At 39.7% G+C, this 24,086-nt stretch overlaps 1 protein-coding gene across 1 annotated transcript in view; it reads left to right on the top strand.

Moving 5' to 3' along the window:
* The window catches only part of MCF2L2 (MCF.2 cell line derived transforming sequence-like 2), a 237,482-nt gene that overhangs the window by 8,016 nt on the left and 205,380 nt on the right, over nt 1–24,086 (top strand). Inside the window, exon 2 of the mRNA XM_055307990.1 lies at nt 21,769–21,852. Within this exon, the coding sequence (XP_055163965.1) occupies nt 21,769–21,852 (84 nt within the window). The remainder of the gene's footprint in view (nt 1–21,768; nt 21,853–24,086) is intronic.

The following is a 24,086-nucleotide window of genomic DNA, read 5'->3' as shown; positions in this document are numbered from 1 at the left end:
CTTTCAAACTTTAGAATCAGTAAGAGTAGGAAATATTTAGTCAGTTTTAAGGGCTTAGCCCTGGGCAAAATACAAACCATTCCTTGTGTGCAGTATGCTGCTGCTTTCTTTGGGGTACAGTCCAAGGCTCTCTGTCTTTATGTGGCTACCTAGGTATTTAGGCACCACAACTACATCAAGAAACCAACTGTTCAATGGGCAGATTTTGGAGAGTACCTACTGTGAGCAAGGCTCTGTGGCAGGCTTACATACAGAGTTGTTTGGAGGCTGAAGTAGTGAACTTCAGCAATTCAAGAAAGCAATATCTGTGTACTACTAGATATATGACTTGGGCTGGATTTGAAGGAAAGAGATGATTTAGGTAGGTGGAGAGGAGAGAGCTTTCTAATTGGGTGAGGTAAGGGAATGGTTGCTTTTGGTAGCTGTTGGTCTTCCTGTGCTGGTTATCCTATTTATTCTATTCTTTGCATAGACCTCTCTGGACGACTAAAAGCTTTAAGCTTTACCTTGAAAGAAGGAATGACCTCAAGCTGGAAGGCAGATCTATGTATGGTATCTCCTTTTCTTTCCTTTTTATATAGCTCCTTTTTTGGAAGGAAAGAAGTTGCAGAGGCTAGAGGATATGGAAATAATATTAAAAATGATATTATTGTAGCTACTATTTATTTTATATCTGTTTAATGTCACATTGTGACATTGTTGTGCCTTACTTACACACTACTGATTCAATTAAATGTAGTCAAAAGTTCAGTCCTTTTCTATGGTGGGGACATTTGAGGGTTAAACAGATTAGGAAGCTTGCCCAAGGTCATACTAAGTGGAATTAAAAGTCAGGTTTGGCTGGCTACAAGACCTGTGAGTTGTCATACTTGGTTTAATTTCTCATTACAGAAGGGAATATAAGCCAGTAAATGATAGATGTGTTATTAGTGAGTTTTAAAAATATTTTGAAAAACCTAATGGAAGCTAAAAGCATTAGCCCCCTGAGTATAAGTATTGTACCAGCCACTTGAAATGTTCATTTATTAATAGTCACTTTTTTTCCAAAGAAAACTATCATTTAAAATATGAGGATTTGGGATCCCTGGGTGGCACAGCAGTTTGGCGCCTGCCTTTGGCCCAGGGTGTGATCCTGGAGACCCGAGATTGAATCCCACATCGGGCTCCCGGTGCATGGAGGCTGCTTCTGCCTCTCTCTCTTTCTCTCTCTGTGACTATCATAAATAAATAAAAATTTAAAAAAATTTTTTAAAAAAATAAAATATGAGGATTTATTTTATAGCCTTTATGTAAGCAAAAGTAATAAATATGTAACACTTAGACAGGAATAAGCCTTTGTAAAGGAAGAAATTTTTAGGAATGCAGTTCTACTTGTACTTCCTGTGCTAACCACCAGTCTTAAGGGAAAAACAAGTCTAATAAAGTTATAACTTCCAGTTACAATGGCAAGGTAGCAGCACCTACATTCACTTTTATTTAGTATACAAGAATCCCTGTGTTGGGGATCCCTGGGTGGCTCAGTGGTTTAGCACCTGTACTGGCCCAGGGCATGATCCTGGAGTCCCGGGATCGAGTCCCACATCAGGCTTGCTGCGTGGAGCCTGCTTCTCCCTCTGCCTGTGTCTCTGCCTCTCTCTCTCTGTGTCTCTCATGAATAAAGAAATAAAGTCTTTGAAAAAAAAAAAAAGAAGAATCCCTGTATTTAGAGGACTTTACTCTGAGAGAGATTCAAGCATAAAGATGTACAGGTGGACAAACTACAGGTGCCCCAAGTGTTTGAGCATGTTGGTCTTACCCGACCTACAAAAGTTCTCTGTGGATTTTTGTTCAGTTATCTGAGCCCAGATCATGTTCAGCCCAGGTTTTAGTTTGTGTATCTTTTTTGTTTGTTTGTTTTTATCTCTTACCAGATCAGTTTAAATTCATTTTAGCCTTTTTCTCTTTCTGCATCCAAGGAGGCTAGAATTAATTCAGTCACCGAGGGGAAAGAGGTCCTTCTGCCAGGTTCTCCTTCTTTTTTATTTTATTTTTTTAAAAGATTTTATTCATTTATTAGAAGGAGAGAGAGCAAGCACAAGCAGGGGGAGCAGCAGAGGGAGAGGGAGAAGGAGAAGCAGGCTCCCCATGGAGCAGGGGGCCCAATGTGGGGCTCGATCTTAGGACCCTGAGTTCATGATCTGAGTGGAAGGCAAATGCTTAACCGACTGAGCCACCTAGGCACTTCTCTGCCAGTTTCTCATGTGAGGCCCAATTTGAGTCTCTCCACACTTACTGAGGCCTCCAGGGCTGGACATGAGGCCAGGTGCTGGGGATGGGGTGTGAAGGAGCAACTATGACCCCTGTGAGGGCCAGAACCTGGTCACCTCCATTGTTGCAGTCCCATTGCTGCTCCCCAGTGACTGGGATCTGGGAGGAATGAGAGATGTCCTCTGGGATCTTATAGTCTAACAGAGGAGGCAGCTGTTAAGCCATAAGCTAAAGGAGGAAACTTTTAGGCAGAGGCAGCCATTCTTCCCCAGTTCTTCCCTCTTCTGGTTGGGCTTCTCTTCTTGTAGTCTTCCAGCCTCCCTGCTTCTTTTCTTTCCACATTAACTGCTTTGCTTTTGCATCTGGTTGATTTAGTTGCGAAACTCAGTCCTTCCTCAGTATTTCAAAAGTCATGTATACAGAAGGTTAGAGGGTTCAGGAGCATTTTCTGAAGATGGGAGAGGAGACATTTAAGGTCTGGAAACATAGACACTTTGTAATGGAGCTGGAAATGTCACTTTAAAATGTCTTCTGACCACCCCAGCTCCTAGGGGTTCCACAGGCCCTTGGAGTCACCAGTTTCATTGATGCAGGCCCTAAACTAGAAATATGGTCCTCCTGGATTCCCCTACCCACATCCCTCTACTTTTCATTCCACTTTGTTTCCATTGCAGTATTATCCCTCCAGCAACCAAAAGAAGCTTTGCTTACAAAGGAGGAAAATATTCCTCAGGCTGTAAAATGGGGACTTAGACCTTGACAAATATTGCAGAGATGAGAAGGAAAATTCTACTAGTCACACTTGGTCTGACCTTCAAGTGTGGCATGAGCATTTTCTCCCTCAGCGCCTTGGGAAAACCAAACCAGATTTTAAAGAGAAAGATCATGTTCATCATTTCCTATGGTTTTGTGGTATAATCTAAAAAAGAAGCAGAAGAAATGAGAAAGGAATGAACATTATGTGGTTTTCGTAAGGGCTTTAAAAATGGTTTATAAAAATAATACATGGTCTATGTTTAAGGTTTGAAAGAAGGTTTGTTAAGATGTCTGTCCTCCCAGAGTGATCTATAAATTAAACATGATTCTAATCCTAAGTCTATCAAGTTTGTTTTTTTGTAGAAATCAACTACAGATTCTAACATTCATAATCAGTGAAAGGAGCTGTAGTAGGCAAAAGTAATTAATGATAATAGTCAAAATCTTTTGAAAAAGAACAAAGTTGGAAGACTACCTAATTTCAAGACTTACTATAAAGCAAGTTAATCAAGGTTGTGGGGTATTGGTGAAAGAATAGACAAAATGGAACAGAATAAAGAATCCAGAAAGATTTCTAAATATGATCAATTGATTTTAGACAAAGGTGTGAAAGCAATTCAGTGGAATAAAGTGTAAAGGCAATTTCAACAAAAGGTGCTGAAACAATTGCACATCCATGTACCAAAAAATGAACCTTGACCTGTACCTCCCCCCATACACACAAATTAACTCAAAATGGATCATGTACCAGGCCAGGGCTCCTGAATGGCTCAGGCAGTTAAGTATCTGACTCTTGTTTTTGGCTCAGGTCATGATCTCAGGGTCATGAGATGGAGCCCAGCTTTGGCTTCTGCCTCAGCATGGTGTTGGGCTCAGTGGGAAGCCTGCGTGCTTGGGATTGTCTCTCTCTTTCTCCTTCTGCCCCTCCCCTCCACTCAAGCATGCCCTCTCTCTCTCAAAATAAATAACATTTTTTTAAAAAAAATTGGAGCATGTACCAAAATGTAAAACCTAGTTGGACTTCATCCAAATTAAAAATACTTGCTCTGGGGTAGCCCAGGTGGCTCAGCGGTTTAGCACCACCTTCAGCCCAGGGCCTGATCGCGGAGACACGGGATCGAGTCCCATGTCTGGCTCCTTACGTGGAACCTGCTTCTCCCTCTGCCTGTGTCTCTGCCTCTCTCTCTCTCTCTGAATCTCTCATGAATAAACAAATAAAATCTTAAAAAAAAATGCTTGTTCTGCAAAAAGCACTGTTAAAAGAATGAAAGCACAACTGACTGGGAAAAAAAATTGTGAATCATATATCTGACAAAAGACTTCTATCCAGAGTATATAAAGAACTCTTAAACTCAACAATAAATGAAAATCAAGCAACCCAACTTAAAAATGGTTAAAAAAAATTGAATGGATACTTTCCCAAAGAAGTTACACAGATGAAAATGAGCATGTGAAAATATGCTCAATATCACTAGTCATTAGGGAAGTTACAAATCTTATTAGAGTGGTTAAAAAAATGGCAATACCAAGTCATGGTGAGGATGAGAAGGGTCTGGATCTCCCACACAGTATGTTGGTGGGAGTGTAGAATGGTATGGCCACTTAGAAAACAAGAATGTGTATGTAAATGCTTATAGCCACTTTATTCTTAATTACTAAGAACTGGAAACAACCCAAATGTCTCTCACTTGGGGAATAGATAAACAATTTGTGGTACATCTGTACAATGGAATATTCAACAATAAAATAAATTATTGATACACAAAACAACATAAATAAGTCTGAAATACTTTATGTTAAGGAAAGACACCAGACTCATAAGGTACATACTAAATGCCGTTTTATATGGCATAAGGAAAAGAGAAAACTATTAGGATGGAGTTGCCCAGAGTTAAGCAGGTGGGGAGGTGGTATGACTACAAAGAGATAGTTAAACTATTCCCTACCTGATTGTGGCAAAGGTTAAATGACTCCATGCATTTGTCAAGACTCAGAACTATATGCCAAGAAGAGGGAATTAACACTGTATATCAGTTTAAGAATGATTTTTTGGAAGGTTTTATTTATTCATGAGAGAGAGAGAGAGACACACGCAGAGACATAGGCAGGGGGAGAGGCAGGCTCCCTGCAGGGTGCCTGATGGGGACCGGATCCCTGGATCCCAGGATCACACCCTGAGCAGACAGCTGCTCAGCCACTGAGCCACCCAGGCGTCCCTAAGAACAAATTTTTAAAAAATTACCAAACAGAAAAATACAGAAAAAAATACATTTATTGCATAATATTTAGAAAAGACAAGGAAAAAAGTCCCTGATTCCATCTCCTAGTTACAACCACAGTTATTCTTTGAATATATAGTATTCTAGTTTTTTTCCTTTGGCATTTTTACACAGCTAAAATGATATGATCTCTCTCTCTTTATGTATATTATACATATTATATATATAACGATATGAATTTTATTCTTTTTTTTTTTAAAGACTTTATTCATGAGAGAGAGAGAGGCAGAGATAGGCAGAGGGAGAAGCAGGCTCCCTGTGGGGAGCTTGATCAGGACCCCAGGATCACGACCTGAGCTGAAGGCAGACACTCAACCACTGAGCCTCCCAGGTGCTTCCCTCCGCCTTTTAGGTGATATTATTTGAATTTTTGCTTGTTTGATAAGTAAAAGTGGCATGGTATTCATTTTAACAGAATTTTACAAATTATTAGTGGACTAGAATAATTTTTTTTAAATTCTTTTTTTTAAATTTTTATTTATTTATGTTAGTCACATAGGGAGAGAGAGAGAGGCAGAGACACAGGCAGAGGGAGAAGCAGGCTCCATGCACCGGGAGCCTGACGTGGGATTCGATCCCGGGTTTCCAGGATCGCGCCCTGGGCCAAAGGCAGGCACCAAACTGCTGCGCCACCCAGGGATCCCCTAGAATAATTTTTAATAAGTTTATTATTTGCTGTTTGAATTTTTGCTCTGTGACTTGTTTGTGTGTTTTTGGGGGTCAAGATACTTTTGAGTAGGTGTTTTTCAATGTTAAGTATATTAAGCCTGGGTTAAGTTTGTAGCAGGTATTTTTTATTTTCCAGTTTGCTTTTATTTTATAATTTTGTTTTTGATGACTTTTAACATATAATGGATTTAAGATTTTATGTAGGGACACCTGGGTGGCTCAGAGGTTGAGCGTCTGCCTTCAGCTCAGGACATGATCCCAGAGTCACAGGATCGAGTCCCATATCGGGCTCCCTGCATGGAGCCTGCTTCTTCCTCTGCCAATGTCTCTGCCTCTCTCTCTCTCTCTCTCTCTGTGTGTATCATAAATAAATAAATCTTTAAAAAAAAAAACAAACCTTAAAATCAATCAATCAATCACAAAAATAGAATGGTCTTTCAAACCTTACTCATCACCCAGCTCCAACAACCATCAATATTTTGCCATAGTGGTCAGTAAGATTTATAAAGTTTTATAAAGGCAGTGCTCTAAAAATAGTATCAAGGAGCATGTTGGAAAGCTAGGTTTATGGAATAACCCAGATAAGATAATTCTTAAAAATCTTAGTATATTTTAAGTTTACTAATGAAAGTAATCCATGCTTTTCATACAAATTGCACGTAGTATAGAAGGGTGGGAAATTAGAAGTCAAAGTCTCCTTGTCCCCTGTAACTTTGATCCCACTTCCCAGTAGGAACCACATATCTGTTCAGTATGCTTTCTCTAGGGCTTCCTCCATATGTATGTAACTGGATGTGGCAGGCCCCCTTTCCCTGACTCAGAGGGAATGAGGTGTCCCTGTTCCTCTAGGAAAGGGAAAGATAGGGAAGATGAGATGGTCTGCAGCCCTTGCGGCCCCTTGGTCAACTGATGGGCTGTGGTGGCCCTGAGAGCTCCATCACCAAGAGCCCTATTATTCCCTTGGCACCCCCAGGCCAACTCTGGGGGAAAGTCAATTTAGTCTCATTAGCAAATACACCAGGATATTTGAGTGTTGACTTTAAAAAAACAAACAAACAAACAAAAAAACAAAGTCTAGTTCATATAAAGAAAAAAATATCCCTCCCTTTAATATTACTTTGTTTTTATTTCTGGTGAAATAACAACTCAGATGCTTTCCTGGTATGGATACCTCAGATCCTTCTTGAGTTTGTAGGTGACTTCTCATTCTCCATTTTGCCCTGATAGGTGGGGGTAAGTGGATGGCTTCAGTTCATTCTACTACACAGGTACAAAACATACACAATTTTATTTTAAATAGGCTTGAATCTAGAAGTGCCAAAAACTTTTTTTTTTCTCTTTTTTCTCTACCTATGGTAGTAGTTTGCAGCAGGGAGGCTGGGGGCGTTTGGGGAAAAGATTCATTTTCCATTGCCATTACTACTGAAGTAATCAGTTCTTTCCTAAGGAGAGTTACCTAGTACCCAGTTATTTCAGAATCTGTTGTTCAACATAAAGAAAAGACCGTCCTTTACTGGATATTTGATCTTGGTCAAATGGTGAAAGTCAGTGCATGGAATATAAGATTTTTAAGGGCTGTACAGTTTGTTCATGTAATAGAGATTCAAATGCTATAAAGAAAATTTCCAAGATTTTCCAGTCTGCCCTCTCCATAGAGTCCTGTAAGCTGCAAAAATATAATTATGGTCATTGCTGGGTGTGTGCAATTGCATGCACACTGCCATGTGGATTTACGTGGTTAACAAAGATAGCTCTTATGTTCATAGGTGTTGTGATGCCAGCCAACCATTCATGACTATTCATATTTAAATGAATGGGTAAAGAAGTTAATGTTTAGAAGGAAAAAGAGCCTCCATATGGGGGAATCAGGCACTTTCCATATTGTTGATGGAAATGTAAAGTGGCACAGCTGTTTTGGAGGGAAAATTGGCTATATATAACAAACTATTGTTTAAAAATTACCTTTTTTTGCTGCCCTGTATTAGGTCTTTCAGACTTGGCATTTAATTGGAGGTCACATATTCACAATATCTAATGGTAGAGGCAAAAAGAACTTTCATAAGTTTTAGCATCTCAAATTTTCTTCCTCTTTTTTTTATTTATTTACGATAGTCATAGAGAGAGAGAGAGAGAGAGAGAGAGGCAGAGACACAGGCAGAGGGAGAAGCAGGCTCCATGCACCGGGAGCCCGACGTGGGATTCGATCCCGGGTCTCCAGGATCGCGCCCTGGGCCAAAGGCAGGCGCCAAACCGCTGCACCACCCAGGGAACCCTTTTCTTCCTCTTCTTAGGTACTTATCTTAAAGTACTTCACGTGTAGGTAACACTGATAAAGAATTGGCTCTGAGGATTACTAAACAGAGCAGCCTCTAATCTTAAAAGACTTTTTGGTATAACCAATTTGGGGAAACATTTGGCAGTTTCTTACAAATTAAATATACACTTTTCCTTTGACTGAACAATACCACTAGTAGGGATTTATCCAAGAGAAATACAAACCTGTGACCATACAAAACCTTTACATAAATGTTCATAGCAACTTTAACAGCCATAAATTGAAACAGCCCAAATTGAAAAAACAAAAAACAAAAACAACCCTGAATGTCTATCAGCAGGAGAATGGACAAACTGTGACCATCCATATGTTGGGATACAACTCCTATATAAAAACAAATGAACTTCTAATACATACAACATGAGTGAATCTGAAAAGCATTATCCTGAGAAAGAAGCTAGAGTACATACTGTATGATTACATTCTATGAAGTTTTTAAAAAGGCAAAACTAGTCTCTATTGAAAAATCACTTTAGTGATTATTTGGGGGTTAGGAATAAGTGTTGACTGGGAAGGGGCATTAAGTTACTTTCTATGGATGGAAACATTCTATATCTTGAAAGGAGTATGGGTTACATGGATGTATCCATTTGTCAAAACTCATTAAAATATACATTTCAGATTTGAGTGTTTCACTATATGTGAGTTTTACCTCCTGCTTAAAAATAAACTTTATTTTTTATAAAAAAGAATTTCCAGTTGCTCCTTGGCTAGTTGCAAGCCTTACTCAAATTTCAGCTTGAATCATACAAATAAAAATTAGAAGTTTATATACAAACTTATTTATTACTTGTATATTGCATATTGTGCTTTCTTTAAATCTTTGAGCATGAGATTACTAAACAAAAACATTAAGTGTGAAGAACCAAGATAAAATGCATTATGAAAAATCAGCCTCTGAGTATACCACACTCTGTGCACAGCACAGTTCTGAAAGGTGCGCTCGCTTTTCCCCAAGTGGTAGTAAGGGTGGGAGGTCTCCGTCAGATCATGACTGGCAAAGAACATCCTTCATTTTAGAATCATGATATTGTACTTGTACTTGGTCTTTAGAAGTAGTTCAGGAAACACTAGATTCCCTCAGGATTGGAACATTCACCATTTGCTGTGCCAAACCGTGTTGCCTGCCTAGATAGTGACTTCTGTTGGCTGCAGTGTTAAGTCTCTGGATTTTGTTCCTTTGCAGCCTAGAGAAGTTGGAAGAAAGGAGGGGAGGATTGTGGCCTGGAATAAATTTTCTTAAGAGCATCCTTTAAAAAATTTATCCCTGTCTATTATTTTATTTTAAATATCCAGTGGCCTGATACATGTCTCATGTTGTGATTCCTCTAAAAAAGAAAAAAGAAATCTGATTCTCACCAACTCTAGGATTGCCGTCTCTGCCCCACATCTTCATTCACTTGTTTCCTTTTGTTTTCAAATGAGAAAGTCCAGTTACAATTGGGTCTGTAATCCTGTGAGCACTCACCAATCCAAAGGATAAACTCTCAGCAATGAAATGACCTTGAATGAACTTCAGTGAGATTAGTCAGGAGAAAGGATTAAACCCATTTATATGAGAGTACAGTGCTGAGAGGAATGAAGAGAGAGCAAAGTGGCACCATTTCCTGGGATCCAATGGCTTCCTGGTGTAAGAAGTGTGGGCAGCAAGACCCCAGATACTTACCTTACACCTCAGTGCGGATCACAGAGGCAGAAATGAGGGCTTACCACCATTTCCTGGGAAGTTGCACCAGGCTAGAATATATGGCAGAACAAGGTACTGTGAAAGCAATAATGCCTTTCTTTAATGTATGTTTTGTTATTCATCCTCATTCTCAATGGAATAATAATTTATTTAATAAATTTTACTTTAAAAATGTACATGCAATACTGTTTCAAGTTTATTAAAAGGAGTTTAAAAGGACTTTTTAAAGAGCATTCATCAGCTGTTAACAATATTGTAGATGGTCATTTATTGAAAAATTTATATTAAAAAGAGATACCAAATATTCTGAAAAAATCAGGTTGTAGGATGGAATGTGGGCAGCCCGAGTGGCTCAGCGGGTGAGTGCCGCCTTCGGCCCAGGGTGTAATCCTGGAGACCTGGGATTGGGATTGAGTCCTGCGCTGGGCTCCCAGCATGGAGCCTGCTTCTCCCTCTGCCTGTGTCTCTGCCTCTCCCTCCCTCTGTGTCTCTCATGAATAAATAAAATCTTTAAAGAAAAAGAAAAAGGAATGTGTAAGTATGAATTCTTTTTAAAAGGATATATGTCTATACATAAATATATGCATATTGACTATTATACACCAATATGATAACTATTTAATTTGAGTTGAAGGAGTGATAAGGAGTTTTATTTTTCTTATTGTTGTTGTGTTTTTATTTTTAAAAACAACCATCATATATTGCTGTTGTAAAATGAAAGTAATCCAGATAATGAAACTCATGTTCTGAAGAAAAATGTTAAGTCTGAAAAATGTGTGAAATCTGAAATGCTAAGACTTCATTTTTAAACATATGAACTAATAACAGACTGGTGGTTTAAGGGTAGAAAAAAGAAAAACACTTCCCTTCAGGGGGCTGGGAGAGAAGGCACAGTATATCTGAGTATGCCTTACATGTATTTGGAAGCTAGTAAGACAGATGACAGATGCTCTAAGAGCTAAAGCAACTACTTGTTTCTAAGACTGTTTCTTTTATGGATGGGCTTTTTTATAATACCCCATCCCACTCTTTTTTTTTTTTTTGCCTTGAGAATGTTTATAATACATTCATTTCCCTTGATCACAGGTTAGGAAAAGTGCTTAAAGAACTGTCTTGGGGACCCTGGGTGGCTCAGTTGGTTAAGTGTCTGCCTTCAGCTCAGGTCAGATCCTGGGGTGCTGGGATCAAGTCCCTGTCAGGCTTCCTGCTCAGCAGGGAAATCTCCTTCTCCCTCTCCCTCTACTGCTCCCCCTGCTTGTGTGCATGCACTCTCTCTGAAATAAACTCTTAAAAAAAAAACCCCAAAACCCCAACTGTCTTGGTCTCTCTTTATTCCTCTTATATTTGGAAACTATTTCTTCAAGAGGGGGGAATTACTGAATAGAGAAGCATGCTTTATCATCATTACAGTATACTTTCTGAATCAACTCTTATACCATATATGATATATAAGATATAATACATATACTATCTTATCAAAGGCAAGAGCTATGATGCATTTGCTAATTAAGAAAGAACAACTTGGGCAGCCCCGGTGGTGCAGCGGTTTAGCGCCACCTGCAGCCTGGGGTGTGATCCTGGAGCCCCGGGATCGAGTCCCACGTCAGGCTTCCAGTATGGAGCCTGCTTCTCCCTCTGCCTGTGTCTCCGCCTCTCTGTCTCTATGAATAAATAAAATCTTAAACAAACAAACAAAAAGAACAACTTGTGTTAATCAGATTTTGCTTTCCATTCTTAAAACACATAGGTACTCGCCTGTGCATGCACACAAATCCTACAGGGTTTGAATTCAAGTGTAAATTATTGCCCTAATTTTGTTGAAGTTGAATCATAAGGGCTTTACAGTTTTGTTAGTAGGGAAGAGAAGAAGTAATTTGAAAGATTATAAAGAATTTCTGGATTCTAAACTTACGACACTACATACAAGTTGTTGCTTTTCTTCTTTCCCCCACTATACAAGGTTATAAATGTTTGCCTACATGCTTTAGCTGTCAGTCATTTTATTCTGTGTTTCAAGACAGCAATGAAAATTTGAGTATCTTAATGTAGGGTTTGGGCGTGTCTAAATGGCCTTTCTGATATTACTGTGATCTTACATTCATTCACTGGCTGTATTTATTTCATGAATTGTCTGTTCTTAGTTTGTTTCATGTGGCTGCTGTAATAGATGATCACAGACTTGATGGCTTAAAACCGCAGGAATTTATTTTCTCATAGATTTAGAGGTCACAAGTCCCAAATCAAGGTGCTGGTCTCTAGAGGCTGCAGGGGAAATTTATTTTCTTGGCTGTTTCAGGCTCTGATGTCTCCAGGTCTGTGTTGGTTTGTGACTGCAGCATTCCAGTCTCAGCCTCTATCTTCACACTGTCTTCTCCTGTTTCTCTTTCTCTTTTAAACTTTATTTTAGAAGGAGAGAGAGTGGGAATAGGGAGGGGCAAAAAGTGAGAATCTCCGGCTGACCCTGCCTGAGTGCAGAGCCCTGTGGGACTGTCCCACGACCCTGAGATCATGACCTGAGCTGAAGTCAAGAGTTAGATGCTCAAATCTCAGTCAAATGACTGAGCCATTCAGGTGCCCCTCTTTCCTTCTCTTATAAAAATACATATGATTGCCTTCTGGGCCCACCCGGATAATTCAAAATAGGCTCTTCCTCTCAAGAGCCTTAACTTAATCACATTTGCAAGTACCCTTTTCCCACATAAGGTAATATTCACAGGTACATTAGGACATGGCCATATTTTTGGGTGGGGGATACTATCCAGTCTACTGTTGCTCTTTATATTCTGGGAAGATAAGCCCTTTATCAACTATATATGCTATATATGCTAATTTGTTTTTTTTTTTTTTTGAGTTTGTTCAAGGTATGTTTGCTCTGCCAAAGTAGTTTTTAAATGAACTTTATCAGTCTTACTGGAATTTCTGTCATACTTTGAAAGGCTGTTCTGATTCCAGTATTATAAAAATATTCTCCTATAGTTTCTTCTAGTATTTTTATGGCTTCATTATTTAACCTGGCTGGAGCTTATTCTTTTGGCAAGAAGGGAAAACATGGATACACTAGCTATATTAACTCAGTTCTTAAAACGATTAGATAAGGTGGATGTATTATAATTTCCCCCATTTTCAGGTCAAGAAATTAAGGCACAGGGAAATCAAGCAACTTGCTTGAGATTAGTTTACTGTAAATGACAGAGCCAAGATTTGAACCTAGGCATTGTGGCACCAGACATAACGCTCTTAATTACTATACTTGATTGATGTCTTTTTGTGACCAGCAGATTGGCTCAACACTATTTGTTGAATAATCTCCCTCTGGCCCCATGTGAAATGCCACTTTTATCATATACTACATGTTTATATTTTGACCTAATTCTAATTTCTGTTTTGCTCCTGAGTCCTTCTGAACTCAAAACAAATTCCACCAGACTTATTTCATAGTGAAAGAGAAAGGTCAAAAAAGGGGAGTTTATAAGCAGAATTTCAATGCAAACCAGCAATGCATGGCAAGAACATGGGTATTTGTGAGAAATCTATTGTAGTATCTTTGGGATCATAGCTCAAAGGACTGAATGATCAATTTAATTAGCTTCTATTGAATCTTTTATACACAAACTGCTTTCACATGTTATTTTAATTAATTAAGTTAGATAATATATGTAAAGCATGTAGCACAGTGCCAGTAGGCAGTAAGTGTTCAATACATGGTAGTGTTACTCCTCACAATGGCCCTCCAAGGAGATAGTAATAATTATTCTTCATTCTCATTTTATAGAAGGAGAGCCTGAAGATAGGAGGGGCTGGTTAGTGGCAGAGCTCAGATGCAAGTTCAGTTCTTTTCATTCTGTTTCCATACCTGAATGAATGAATGAGTCAATAAATCAATCAAGAGAGGAAGGAAGGAATGTTTGCCAGAGCTTCCAGGACATTTTCTTAAACAACAAAAAATTTGTTTACTCATCATATTGCTAAAAAGTCTAAAATCCTACTGTTTTGATTCCTTTGTGTTAAGATTTTTTTTCTCTAGGAGTTTTAGAAGGAAAAATACAGAAACGTTTGGAAGAATGCTATGTTAAATGATTATTACTCATATCAGGTCATTTCATCGCCTCATCTTATATCATATTATATTGTTTTGCCCAAGGCACTGCTTCCAGACCATAAACTTGTAATGAATCCAGGGCTAGAGTGGGCCAAGAAAGAGAGGGCATAGGCATGAAGGAGCCCACCCAGAGCAGTGGGGCAGGCTTGAGGTAGAGCTATGCTGGAAGGAGAGGTAAGGAGGTTATCAAGCCAGGGCTGGCTTGTTTTCCTTTTGTGTTGACCTCACAATCAGCATAGAAGGAAGAGTTTACACCATCCAGGCCTCAGTTTCAAGAACACTTTGAACACACAGATATGATTATTTTTTTGAATGATTAGAGAAGCAGACAGTGAACAACCCAAATACAAACTTTTTTTCTTCCTGAGTTGCATTTTCATAAGCAACAGGAAAGGACCAAGAATAGTCTAAGGCTTTGGAATCAATGTTGTGCTTGGTTCTCTGTTGAATCGGCAGCATCAGGAGAGCTTGTTAGAAATGCCCTGTCCTAAGCCTAATAAATCAGAATCTGCGTTTTAAAACCCATCTGATTTATATATCCATTATAATTTGAGAAGCACTCCCGGGGGCAGGGTACTAATTAAAATGCAGGTGAGGCATTTGAAATCCAGTGCTATAATGGGAGAGCCTTATGGAAAGAGGGGATTAAGTATTTTCACAGATTTTGTCAATTTCCTCCAGGGCCTTGATTGCTTTTTATTTAGAATACCCCAATTGGCAGGGAGAGTTCAGTTTCACCTGTCCTGGAGTTATGAAGGGCTACAGGGGAATGTCATCTCCAGCTATTGTTGCTAGGGAAACTCATAGCAGAGAAACTTCCGTCTCTACAGTGCTTGTCTCATACATGGGTACAATGTGAAATGTCAGCAGAAATTAAGGAGCTTTTATTTATTTGTTTGTTTATTTATTTATTTATTTATTTGAAATTAAGGAGCTTTTTAAAAAATGTATCAACTCTGTGTGTAAACGAAAGAAGGAGAAAAGGGCTTTGGATAAGTATTAACAGAAATGCTATGCTTAGTAATATCTTACCAGTTCTCAAAGCAGTTTTACTTTTTTTTTAAGATTTTATTTTATTTATTCATGAGAGACACACACACACACAGAGACACAGGCAAAGGGAGAAGCAGGCCCCATGCAAGGAACTCAACGTGGGACTCGATCCCCGGTCTCTAGGATCAGGCCCTGGGCTGAAGGCGGCACTAAACCGCTGAGCCACCCAGGCTGCCCCCTCAAAACAGTTTTAAACAGGCATTGCAGAGCCTGGGATAAGAGTACAAATGGAAGCCCACATGCCACAATTAAATAAAATATGTTTTATCTTCCTACCTACCTTACAACATACTCTCCTAAGAACAAGATTAAAATATGTCCAAAGCTGTGGTTTTTATGTGAGTAAAAGCCAGAAAATAGCAATGATGACCAAGTTGAATTATTGCATGTGCCTGAGTGTTGTGTTGATGGGCCTGTGAAATTTGGATGAGTGATAAAGATATCTGTAATCTGTAAATCATTAATTAATCCATAAAATATATTTTTTTCTTGCCTTCATGTCAGCAAAATACTGTTGTTATAAATTGAGATTTTCACATAATTTGAGCTCTGTTAGGAGCTGTGATCTAAAGTAAATGTGACTTGAGTAAAATGTAATTGCATTCAAGGAATTCACATTTTGAATATATGTATTTGCCTCATGAATTGGAAGGAAGAAAAAATGTTGATGCTTGGTAGTACTGGGCATGAGATTTCATTATATAAGAATCTACAGCATACATGCCATGTGAGAGGAAGGATTTGATGTGATAATTAATTTATCTCTTCTCTTACCTAAGCACTTCCACTGCTCCAATCTTCCCAGCACTCAGGAGCAGTTTCTGTCTCTGACACCAGCAGCGGCACAGCCCACAAACCAGCACAGCATTGGATGCAGTCGCCTTTTCCTTTGAGGATATAGACCAAGAGATTTGGAGAAGTATTTCCCTGGGGCTCCAGTGGTATTAAGAGAATAGATGTATAGGGCTGCAGTGTGCCTTGCCAACCTGAACACTGGATCTTGAGTGACAGAGCCACCCATGTGATCTTTAACATATGGGAGGGAGAGCTGTGATATGTGGAGCTCTCAGAAGTGTGGGGCCTGGGGCACAGGTCACAGGGAAATTTTGGGGTGATGGAAACATTCCATATCTTGATCTGTTTGATGGTTGCATGAGTGTATATATTTATCAGAATTCATCAAACTGTACACTTAAGATCTGTACACTGTGCTATATGTAAATTATACTTCAATAAAGTCCTATCAGCATAAAAAATAAAGGCTACCAGAGCATACTTTTTTCAATGTAAGCTAAAGGGGGTAACCACAGTGTGATTCCATTATTCTAACACAAGTATTCTTTTCTCATATGCCTGCACACATATGCACAAATACACCACATGCTTTCTTCTTTTTTTAACGTGTCTACAATCCCACCTCACATATGGCTTTTATGATCTTGACATGATATCTTAAATATTTTTCTATGGAGGTGGTCTTCATGATTATATAATGGTTGCTTTCATTTTTTCAGTCTTATAAATAATATTCTAGTCTACCTTTTTAAGTATAAAGTTTTCATTTTACTATTTTGTTGGCATAAATTTCTAAATATAAGATGAAAGGTCAAAGGATCATGAAGATTTTAATGACTGTATATTGAAGCTCTATATTGTAATGTTTAAGATGTTGGACTTTGGAGTTCAGAAGTGAGAGGGATTCAGATTTTGGCTCTGCTTAACCTGAGATGAGCTACTGCAAATCTAGTTCAATATTGCCTTTAGCATTGTTTTGGATTAAATGAGGTGCTGCATGTAAAGGGTTTGGCATGTAACTATACAATAATCACTGGATAAAATATTGTGAAACTAGTTTTTCAACAAAATCCCAGCATTGGGGATCCCTGGGTGGCGCAGCGGTTTGGCGCCTGCCTTTGGCCTAGGGCGCGATCCTGGAGACCCGGGATCGAATCCCACATCGGGCTCCCAGTGCATGGAGCCTGCTTCTCCCTCTGCCTGTGTCTCTGCCTCTCTCTCTCTCTCTGTGACTATCATAAGTAAATAAAAATTTAAAAAATTAAAAAAAAAATCCCAGCATTGAGTATTAGAATCTCAGTAATTTTATGGATCAATGAGATACTCTATTGCTGTTTTAATTGCATTATTTGATTAATAGTAAGTTGGACATCTTCTAGTATTTTTGCTTTTAAAATTCTAAATTTTTCCTTTAAAAAAATTCTTCCACCTGCTTTTCTATTGCCTTTTATTCATTGTTAATTTACAGACAAGACTTCAGTGCTGTCTTATGGTGCAGGTTAAGCATTGCTATAGCACAGGGGCCAGTAAAAGAAGGAGAAATGGGTTTGTGTTATGTCTGACCAGGCCAATTAAAAAAAAAAGCAGTGAAACAGCATATCTTGGGGAGTTGGCTTTTCCTACAAGCCCAGCAACTGATTTCTCAGAGCTTTTAGTCCCTAAGTGTTTTCCTGGCAGTCAAGTCTGGTCTAGTTGAGGGGGTAAGAGGGCAGGGTGGGCCGGAAGAGGTTCATTTTAGTGCAGGGATGCATTCCTTTACTGTGATTATCCAACCCATTAAATGAGTTAATCTGTGAGGTGCACTGATAGGGCTGGCTCACAGCTGGTGCTCGATAGTGTTACTAACAGAGAGGCGTGCTGCATAGAGGTTGGGACTGGGGATCCTGGCCCCATTCCTAGTCCAATAGGTGGCAGACTCTTCCATTTTTCCACCAGATTCTCAAAAGTAGAAATGTGGCAGCCTCTCTAAAACTTGGGACTGCCTTCCCTTTTCGGTCCAGACCAAACTTTGTTCCCCTAACTTACTTATGTATTTAGCAATTTTGTTCTTTTTTTCTTCAGACCATACTTAAATCTTTTAAATCCCAATGTGACTGAAATTTCCAAACAGCCAGAGTGGGAGGCTAAGGGTTTCACTGCCCTTTATTCCTGACCAGTTGCAACATGCAGACTGCAACTAGCTATTATCAGCAGTTCCCTACTCTGCTGTGAGGACAGCTGCAATCAGTGGGAAAGGTCCTGCCCCAGAGCTTGCATGGCTGTCTCTGATTGGACAGTGGGCAGCACAGGGGTGTTGTTTGCTTCTTTCCCAAGTGAGTTTCCATGGGATGTGCTGGGCTGTTATTTCATCACTGGGGAGGTTGTGTTGGGCCCTCTGATGCCCTTTGCATCTCTGGAACTTTGGTTCCAGGGTAGCATACAATCACACATCTGCTTCTCAGGGATAGAAAAGGGACAAGTTTTTCCCTGATCTATTTGTAACTTTGCCCAGGATAGAAATTGTGTTGAAACTGAGTTATCACGTCCCCTGGCTTATGTGGATTGAAAGAGAAAAGTGTCTTTCTAATCCAGGCACATCAAAACTACCAAATAGCAAGCAGGAAGCCTCCACACAGGACCAAAGGGCCAGGCAGAGTGCAGCAGGCACCACCACTTTGATGGGTCTTCACTGGTCATGCCCAACTATTTCTAGAGAAGTAAAAGCCATTTCACTACAGAGGACACTGAGGCTTAGAGTGTTCTTGCTCTTGTTGTCTAGCTAGAAGTTGGCAGAAGTGGTCCTTCCCATGCAGAGCTGTCTGGGTTCTATCCCATTGCTCCTTTAGACCAAAGAGTTTCTGTCTTCCCTTCCCTACCCATCTATGCAGGAGTGGGTGGCAGGGCTTACCAGCAGCAGGGATAGTCTTTGTGTCTCTTTTGGTCAGAGTATGAATGTGCCCTGTTTGGGGCTGAACTGAGCTTGCCCTTCTTCCAATAGGCCCATAGATGTCAGGCATCACTAGAGGCTGGGTGTGTCTGAGGTCATCTCCATGCTCTGGGTCAGCACTGAGTCTGAGAAACCCACATGATATGTTGTGGCTGGCCAGGTGGGGCCATGAGGCTCCTTTGTGGGGAAATCTTCCAGGACAACCCTGTCACTCCCTCGTTGGGGGCCAAGCTATCTCAGCAAAGGCAAATCAGCTCATTTCTCTTCTTGAAAACAAATTGCACATTTTAGTCCTGTTCACTTGGTAACCCCAAATGGGAAAAGTGGGAAAAGTCTCTGTTGGAAGTCTGGGAAAATTCCCATGATGAGAGACACTAGTAATCTTCTCAGGGGTAATAGAAGACAGCGCTCCTGAAGACCAAGGGTCTGGGAATTGCTATCACGGAAGGTCGAGATTTGTCCTCTTAGAGTCAGGTGATCCCAAGCTGACCCTGGCTCCATGCTTAAATTATATGACCATAGGGAAGACCAGAATATTTCTGGGTCTCCATTTCTTCATTTAAGAAATGAGATGGGTTGGGGTATGGCTGGCTTAACTCACTTCTGTTGTTCATTTTCAGATCTTACCTATTTAAAATGTGTAAAGCACACCTCAAATATTGAAGTACAATAACAATAAATTGCATCTTATGATCTTGGTTTTTCTTTTGGCTCATTATCTCTTAAATATACTCCCTCAAGTGTGAAAAAATAATAATCTAGCTCTATTTTTAGGTATGCTACTTTCTTGGACTACTGGGAGATTATAATCTGAAAAAGTCTTCAATTGCATAACTTGTGTTCCTGCTTAAATTCTCTATATTGGCCTCCATTTGTAATTTATATTTTATTATGAAAAATTTAAAACATGTGCAAAAGAATTATATGGGTCCCACAGACCCATCATCCAGCTTAAACAATTATCCGTATTGGTGAATCTGATTTCATCCTCTCCTCCCCCGGCTCCATACATTTTTGGCAGGAGGGAGGGAGTGCTTGAGCATTTTTAAGCAGATATAAGAGTTAATATCATTTTATTGTTAAATACTTTTAGTTTCTGTATAAAACCGAGAAGGCCCCCCTTTTTGCCAAATATAAAACTACAGTGCCATTATAGCACCCACTAAACTTAACACTGAAGTAGGGGTTTAATGAATTTTTAGTGAATTCAGAGTGGAAAGATTAAGAGGGATGAAGGAGCTCTGGCCTGAGTTTATCTGCTTTCCTCCAGAGAAAGTGGTAGATTCATTGAGAAGGGTCTTGGCATTTAAGCTCTCACTTGCCCCAGTCCTTACAAAACTTTCAGAGGGTGCTTGGGTGGCTCAGTAGGTTGAAACTCCCACTCTTAGTTTGGCTCAGGTCAGGAGTCTGCTTGAGATTCTTTCCCTGCCTCTCCCTTCCCCTTTACTCCTCCCCCTGCTTGTGGGAATGTGTACACTTGCATGCTCTCCCTTTCTTGAATGAATGAATAAATAAATAAATAAATAAAATCTTAAAATAAAGGGGATCCCTGGGTGGCTCAGTGGTTGAGCACCTGCCTTCGGCCCAGGGCCTGACTCTGGAGTCCTGGGATCGAGTCCCACATCGGGCTCCCTGCATGAAGCCTGCTTCTCCCTCTGCCTGTGTCTCTTCTTCTCTCTCTCTGTATCTCACATGAATAAATAAAATCTTTAAAAAAAAATCTTAAAAAAAAAAGAATTTCAGAAAACAAATACAGGAAAAGCCTTTCTAGACTAAGGAATATAACTAGTATTTGCTATCTACTGTGTACATCCCCATATACATCATCTCCTTTAACCATCACACTAAAAGCTAAGAAGTGGAAACCAAGGTCCTGGGAGGAGCTTCCAAAATATAACCTTCTGACTGCAATGTTGCAATATCATACCATTACCCTGACTCTAGGCTGAATCAATGGGAGATTCCTATTTAGCATTAATGTACAAGACTATTTGACTGGTGCCTTAATCTTACCTGATGTTTAACTGCTATAGAAACAATAACCAGTTCATTTTTTGAGATTCTCTGGGAAATAGTTAAATGAGAATAATAATATCGCAGGCAGTGAGAGTGTGAAAATGTCTTCCTCTTTCCAGTTCAGGTTAAGGATTTCCATTCAGTTTTCTCCTCTCTTTAATCCCCTTCCCCCAAATGGGTAGAATGCAAATCGTAGGGCTTACAGATCACTCTTAGCATCAGAGGACATTTGTAGGTTTGTACTTGAAAGGTTCAAAGTTTTGCCTTGGAAACCTGTAACTTTTTATTCAGTATGGAGTATCTTTCATCAGCAAAATGAGAAGTCCCTCCTTAAACATGCTTGGCAGTGGGAAGGGCCCCTTGAAGTATTCTGGAAGGGAAAAAGTAAGGTAGCTAAGGAGGGAGGCAAAAAGGAAGGAATGAGGGAGGTAAGGGGACAAAAAGCAAAGAACTTTCATAAATCTCTAATGGATTTTATGACCCAGCTTGAGATGAACTCTGGTGACTTCTGTTGTTTGTGTTTAAGATGTCCTGCAGACCTAAAGGAGTAGATAGATCCTTGAGTACCTGCCTTGGTAATGAGATTATCCCAGCAGCTATATTGTGAAGCTACTCAAGCTTAAGCTTCAGGGTCCCTTCCTTGCATTGACCCTCCTAAAGTCTTGTCAGAGGCTCTAGAATGCTCCTGTGCTCATGGGTATAAGTTTCAAACCACACATAACCCAGATCCATTTCTTGCATCTCAGGAATAGAGTTCTCATGAGAATTATGTACCTATAACCATATCTAGATAAGTCCCAGATTTCCTTAGTAGTAAAGCTTCCCTTCCCCTTCTTCTCCCCCTTCTTCTTAAATTCTCTTTGTGATTTTCACAGATTTAACCTAATTTGTATTTCATTTGTGCAGATGAAATTATGCAGCAGGAAATCAGGCCCTCGGTGGCAGTGGATATAATTGAACAACTTCACAGACAGTTTGCTATTCTCTCAGGTAAGGAGCAAATTAATTTGTATTTCAGATTTTGTTACAGGGGGGTCTTGTTGGGTGGGCTCAGGCTCTTGAACCTTGATGAATGGTATACTCAAGTCTTAGTCATCACTTCAGTTTCTCCCAGAGCTGCAGTGAACAGCTGGAGGAGGGTCAGATCTCATAGATGTCATTCCTGTTGCTATTGGGTGCAATTTGATCTTCCTTAAAGGAGTACATTTCTTTTAGGTTGTAAAGAACAGAACTAAAGAAATTTTGAGGAAGGAAAAAGTAATCACTACTGATATCAGCTGCCACCATGATGTTCTTCCAACATTCTTATTGGATGTTTTTCCAAGATCCAACCTTAAGAGGGTTTGGTTTTAAGGGTTCATGAGCATTGGTGAGGTTATTTGTTCTCTGAGAGATTTGTCTTTTATCCTTAGCTCTTATGGACCTAAGTTTAATGCATTGATTTCCACTGAGCATTTGAGAATAAAGAGAGGCTAATGTTCACAGAAGGCTAGACATTTTCTGAGGCTAGGCACAACTCTATAAAGTTGTCATTATCAGAGTACCCTTCTTTCTTATTCACTTAGCCAATGGTGACGTGACTTTGATTACTGAAACTGGAGGTACATGCCATACCCTAAATTACAGTTAGACCCGTCTTAGAGGCATGGTGTGAGATTAGTTGTCCTTAGCACACATCACAGGGGAATAAGGTGGCAAGTCACTCTCTTCATCTTTTACATCTGAAAAAAGCAACAAAACTACCTTAGTTCCATCACAGAGAGAATATGAAGCTGGTATGAATTTAACCCTACAACATAGGATATATAAAAAAAGTCACATTTCTTTCCTTTCTGTAAATCATATTTAATCTACTCTCAAGTCCTTATCCTACTGAGTTTAAGGGAAATGCAGTCTCTGTTATTGGGATACCTCTCCCCATCCCAGAGTTGTGTCCTAAGTGGGGAATCTTACACAATCTAGACATTCTGGGGAATTCTCTGGTATTTTCTCCACATTGGTCACTGCTCATATAGTCATGGAAGGCTCTAAAGTAGAGTCCTCATTTTTCTTATTTCTACCTGTATTGCTTAGATCAGAAACTATAATATAATAGGAGCTCAGTTCAAAATTATCTGAATACTCCTGGTCTGTCCTGTGAGGACTGCTCCTCACATCTCCCACCTAGGCACCACAGTCTTGGCCCTGGTGGGAGAACCTAACCAGCCTTCTGAGATGCAGTCTTGTAGCTTCTCATTGGGAAGCTGGGATTCTGCAAAAGGAAAGGTATCATGGGGTCTGCCCTTTTGGTTTCTGGCAACTGTTGCTGGGGCCTTCTACCACAGAAGGCTGCAAGGCTCATGTGCATCAGGGTCTGGAGTAGATGATGGGGTGAAGTGGAGTGGATTTTCTGTGCCCTTACATCAAAACTCCACTGCCCCAGCAATCCCAGGATTCTAGGATGTATAATGGCTCATCTGGGGGAAGGAGTCCAGTGACTGATTAGTTTGTGCATTTAGTGATCCAAAGTTACCTTTTTTGAATATTACTGAGGTTCTTCTCTTTATTCTTATTTCTCAAAAGCGAGACAGGAAAAACATAAATACATGGGTACCAGACAGTCTTAGATATGGAAGTACGTTCTGCTCTTGGCCAGCTGTATCTCCTTGAGCAACATAGTTCTCTAACTCTCACTTTTTTCATTTGGGTAATGAATGGGTGGGATCATCATAATTTTGAGGATCAAAGACATAGTGTATGAAAAATACTTAGCATTGCAACTACCACTAAGTAACTTTTTTCCCTGAAATATTTTAATCCCATAAAATGTTTATTTTAGGATTATATTACAAAAAATAGTTTTCAATATGATACAATTTGTATAAGGAACCAAAGCCATGCTCACAGTTGAAATGGTGTATAATGCCACAACTAAGTCAGTAATAGGGATCATTGTCACCCTTTATTTATTTATTTATTTATTTATTTATTTAATTTTTTTTTTATTTGTTTATGATAGTTACAGAGAGAGAGAGAGAGGCAGAGACATAGGCAGAGGGAGAAGCAGGCTCCATGCACCGGGAGCCCGACGTGGGATTCGATCCCGGGTCTCCAGGATCGCGCCCTGGGCCAAAGGCAGGCGCCGAACCGCTGCGCCACCCAGGGATCCCTCATTGTCACCCTTTAATGGAGAACACAGAACTGTAGAAACCCACACTGAACCAAAGAGGACACCTTTGTTTTAG

The sequence above is a fragment of the Nyctereutes procyonoides genome, unplaced genomic scaffold (assembly GCF_905146905.1).
Source record: "Nyctereutes procyonoides isolate TBG_1078 unplaced genomic scaffold, NYPRO_anot_genome, whole genome shotgun sequence".
Taxonomy (NCBI): domain Eukaryota; kingdom Metazoa; phylum Chordata; class Mammalia; order Carnivora; family Canidae; genus Nyctereutes; species Nyctereutes procyonoides.
Note: the sequence above shows the minus strand (reverse complement) of the source record. Positions and strands in the feature narration are given on the sequence as shown.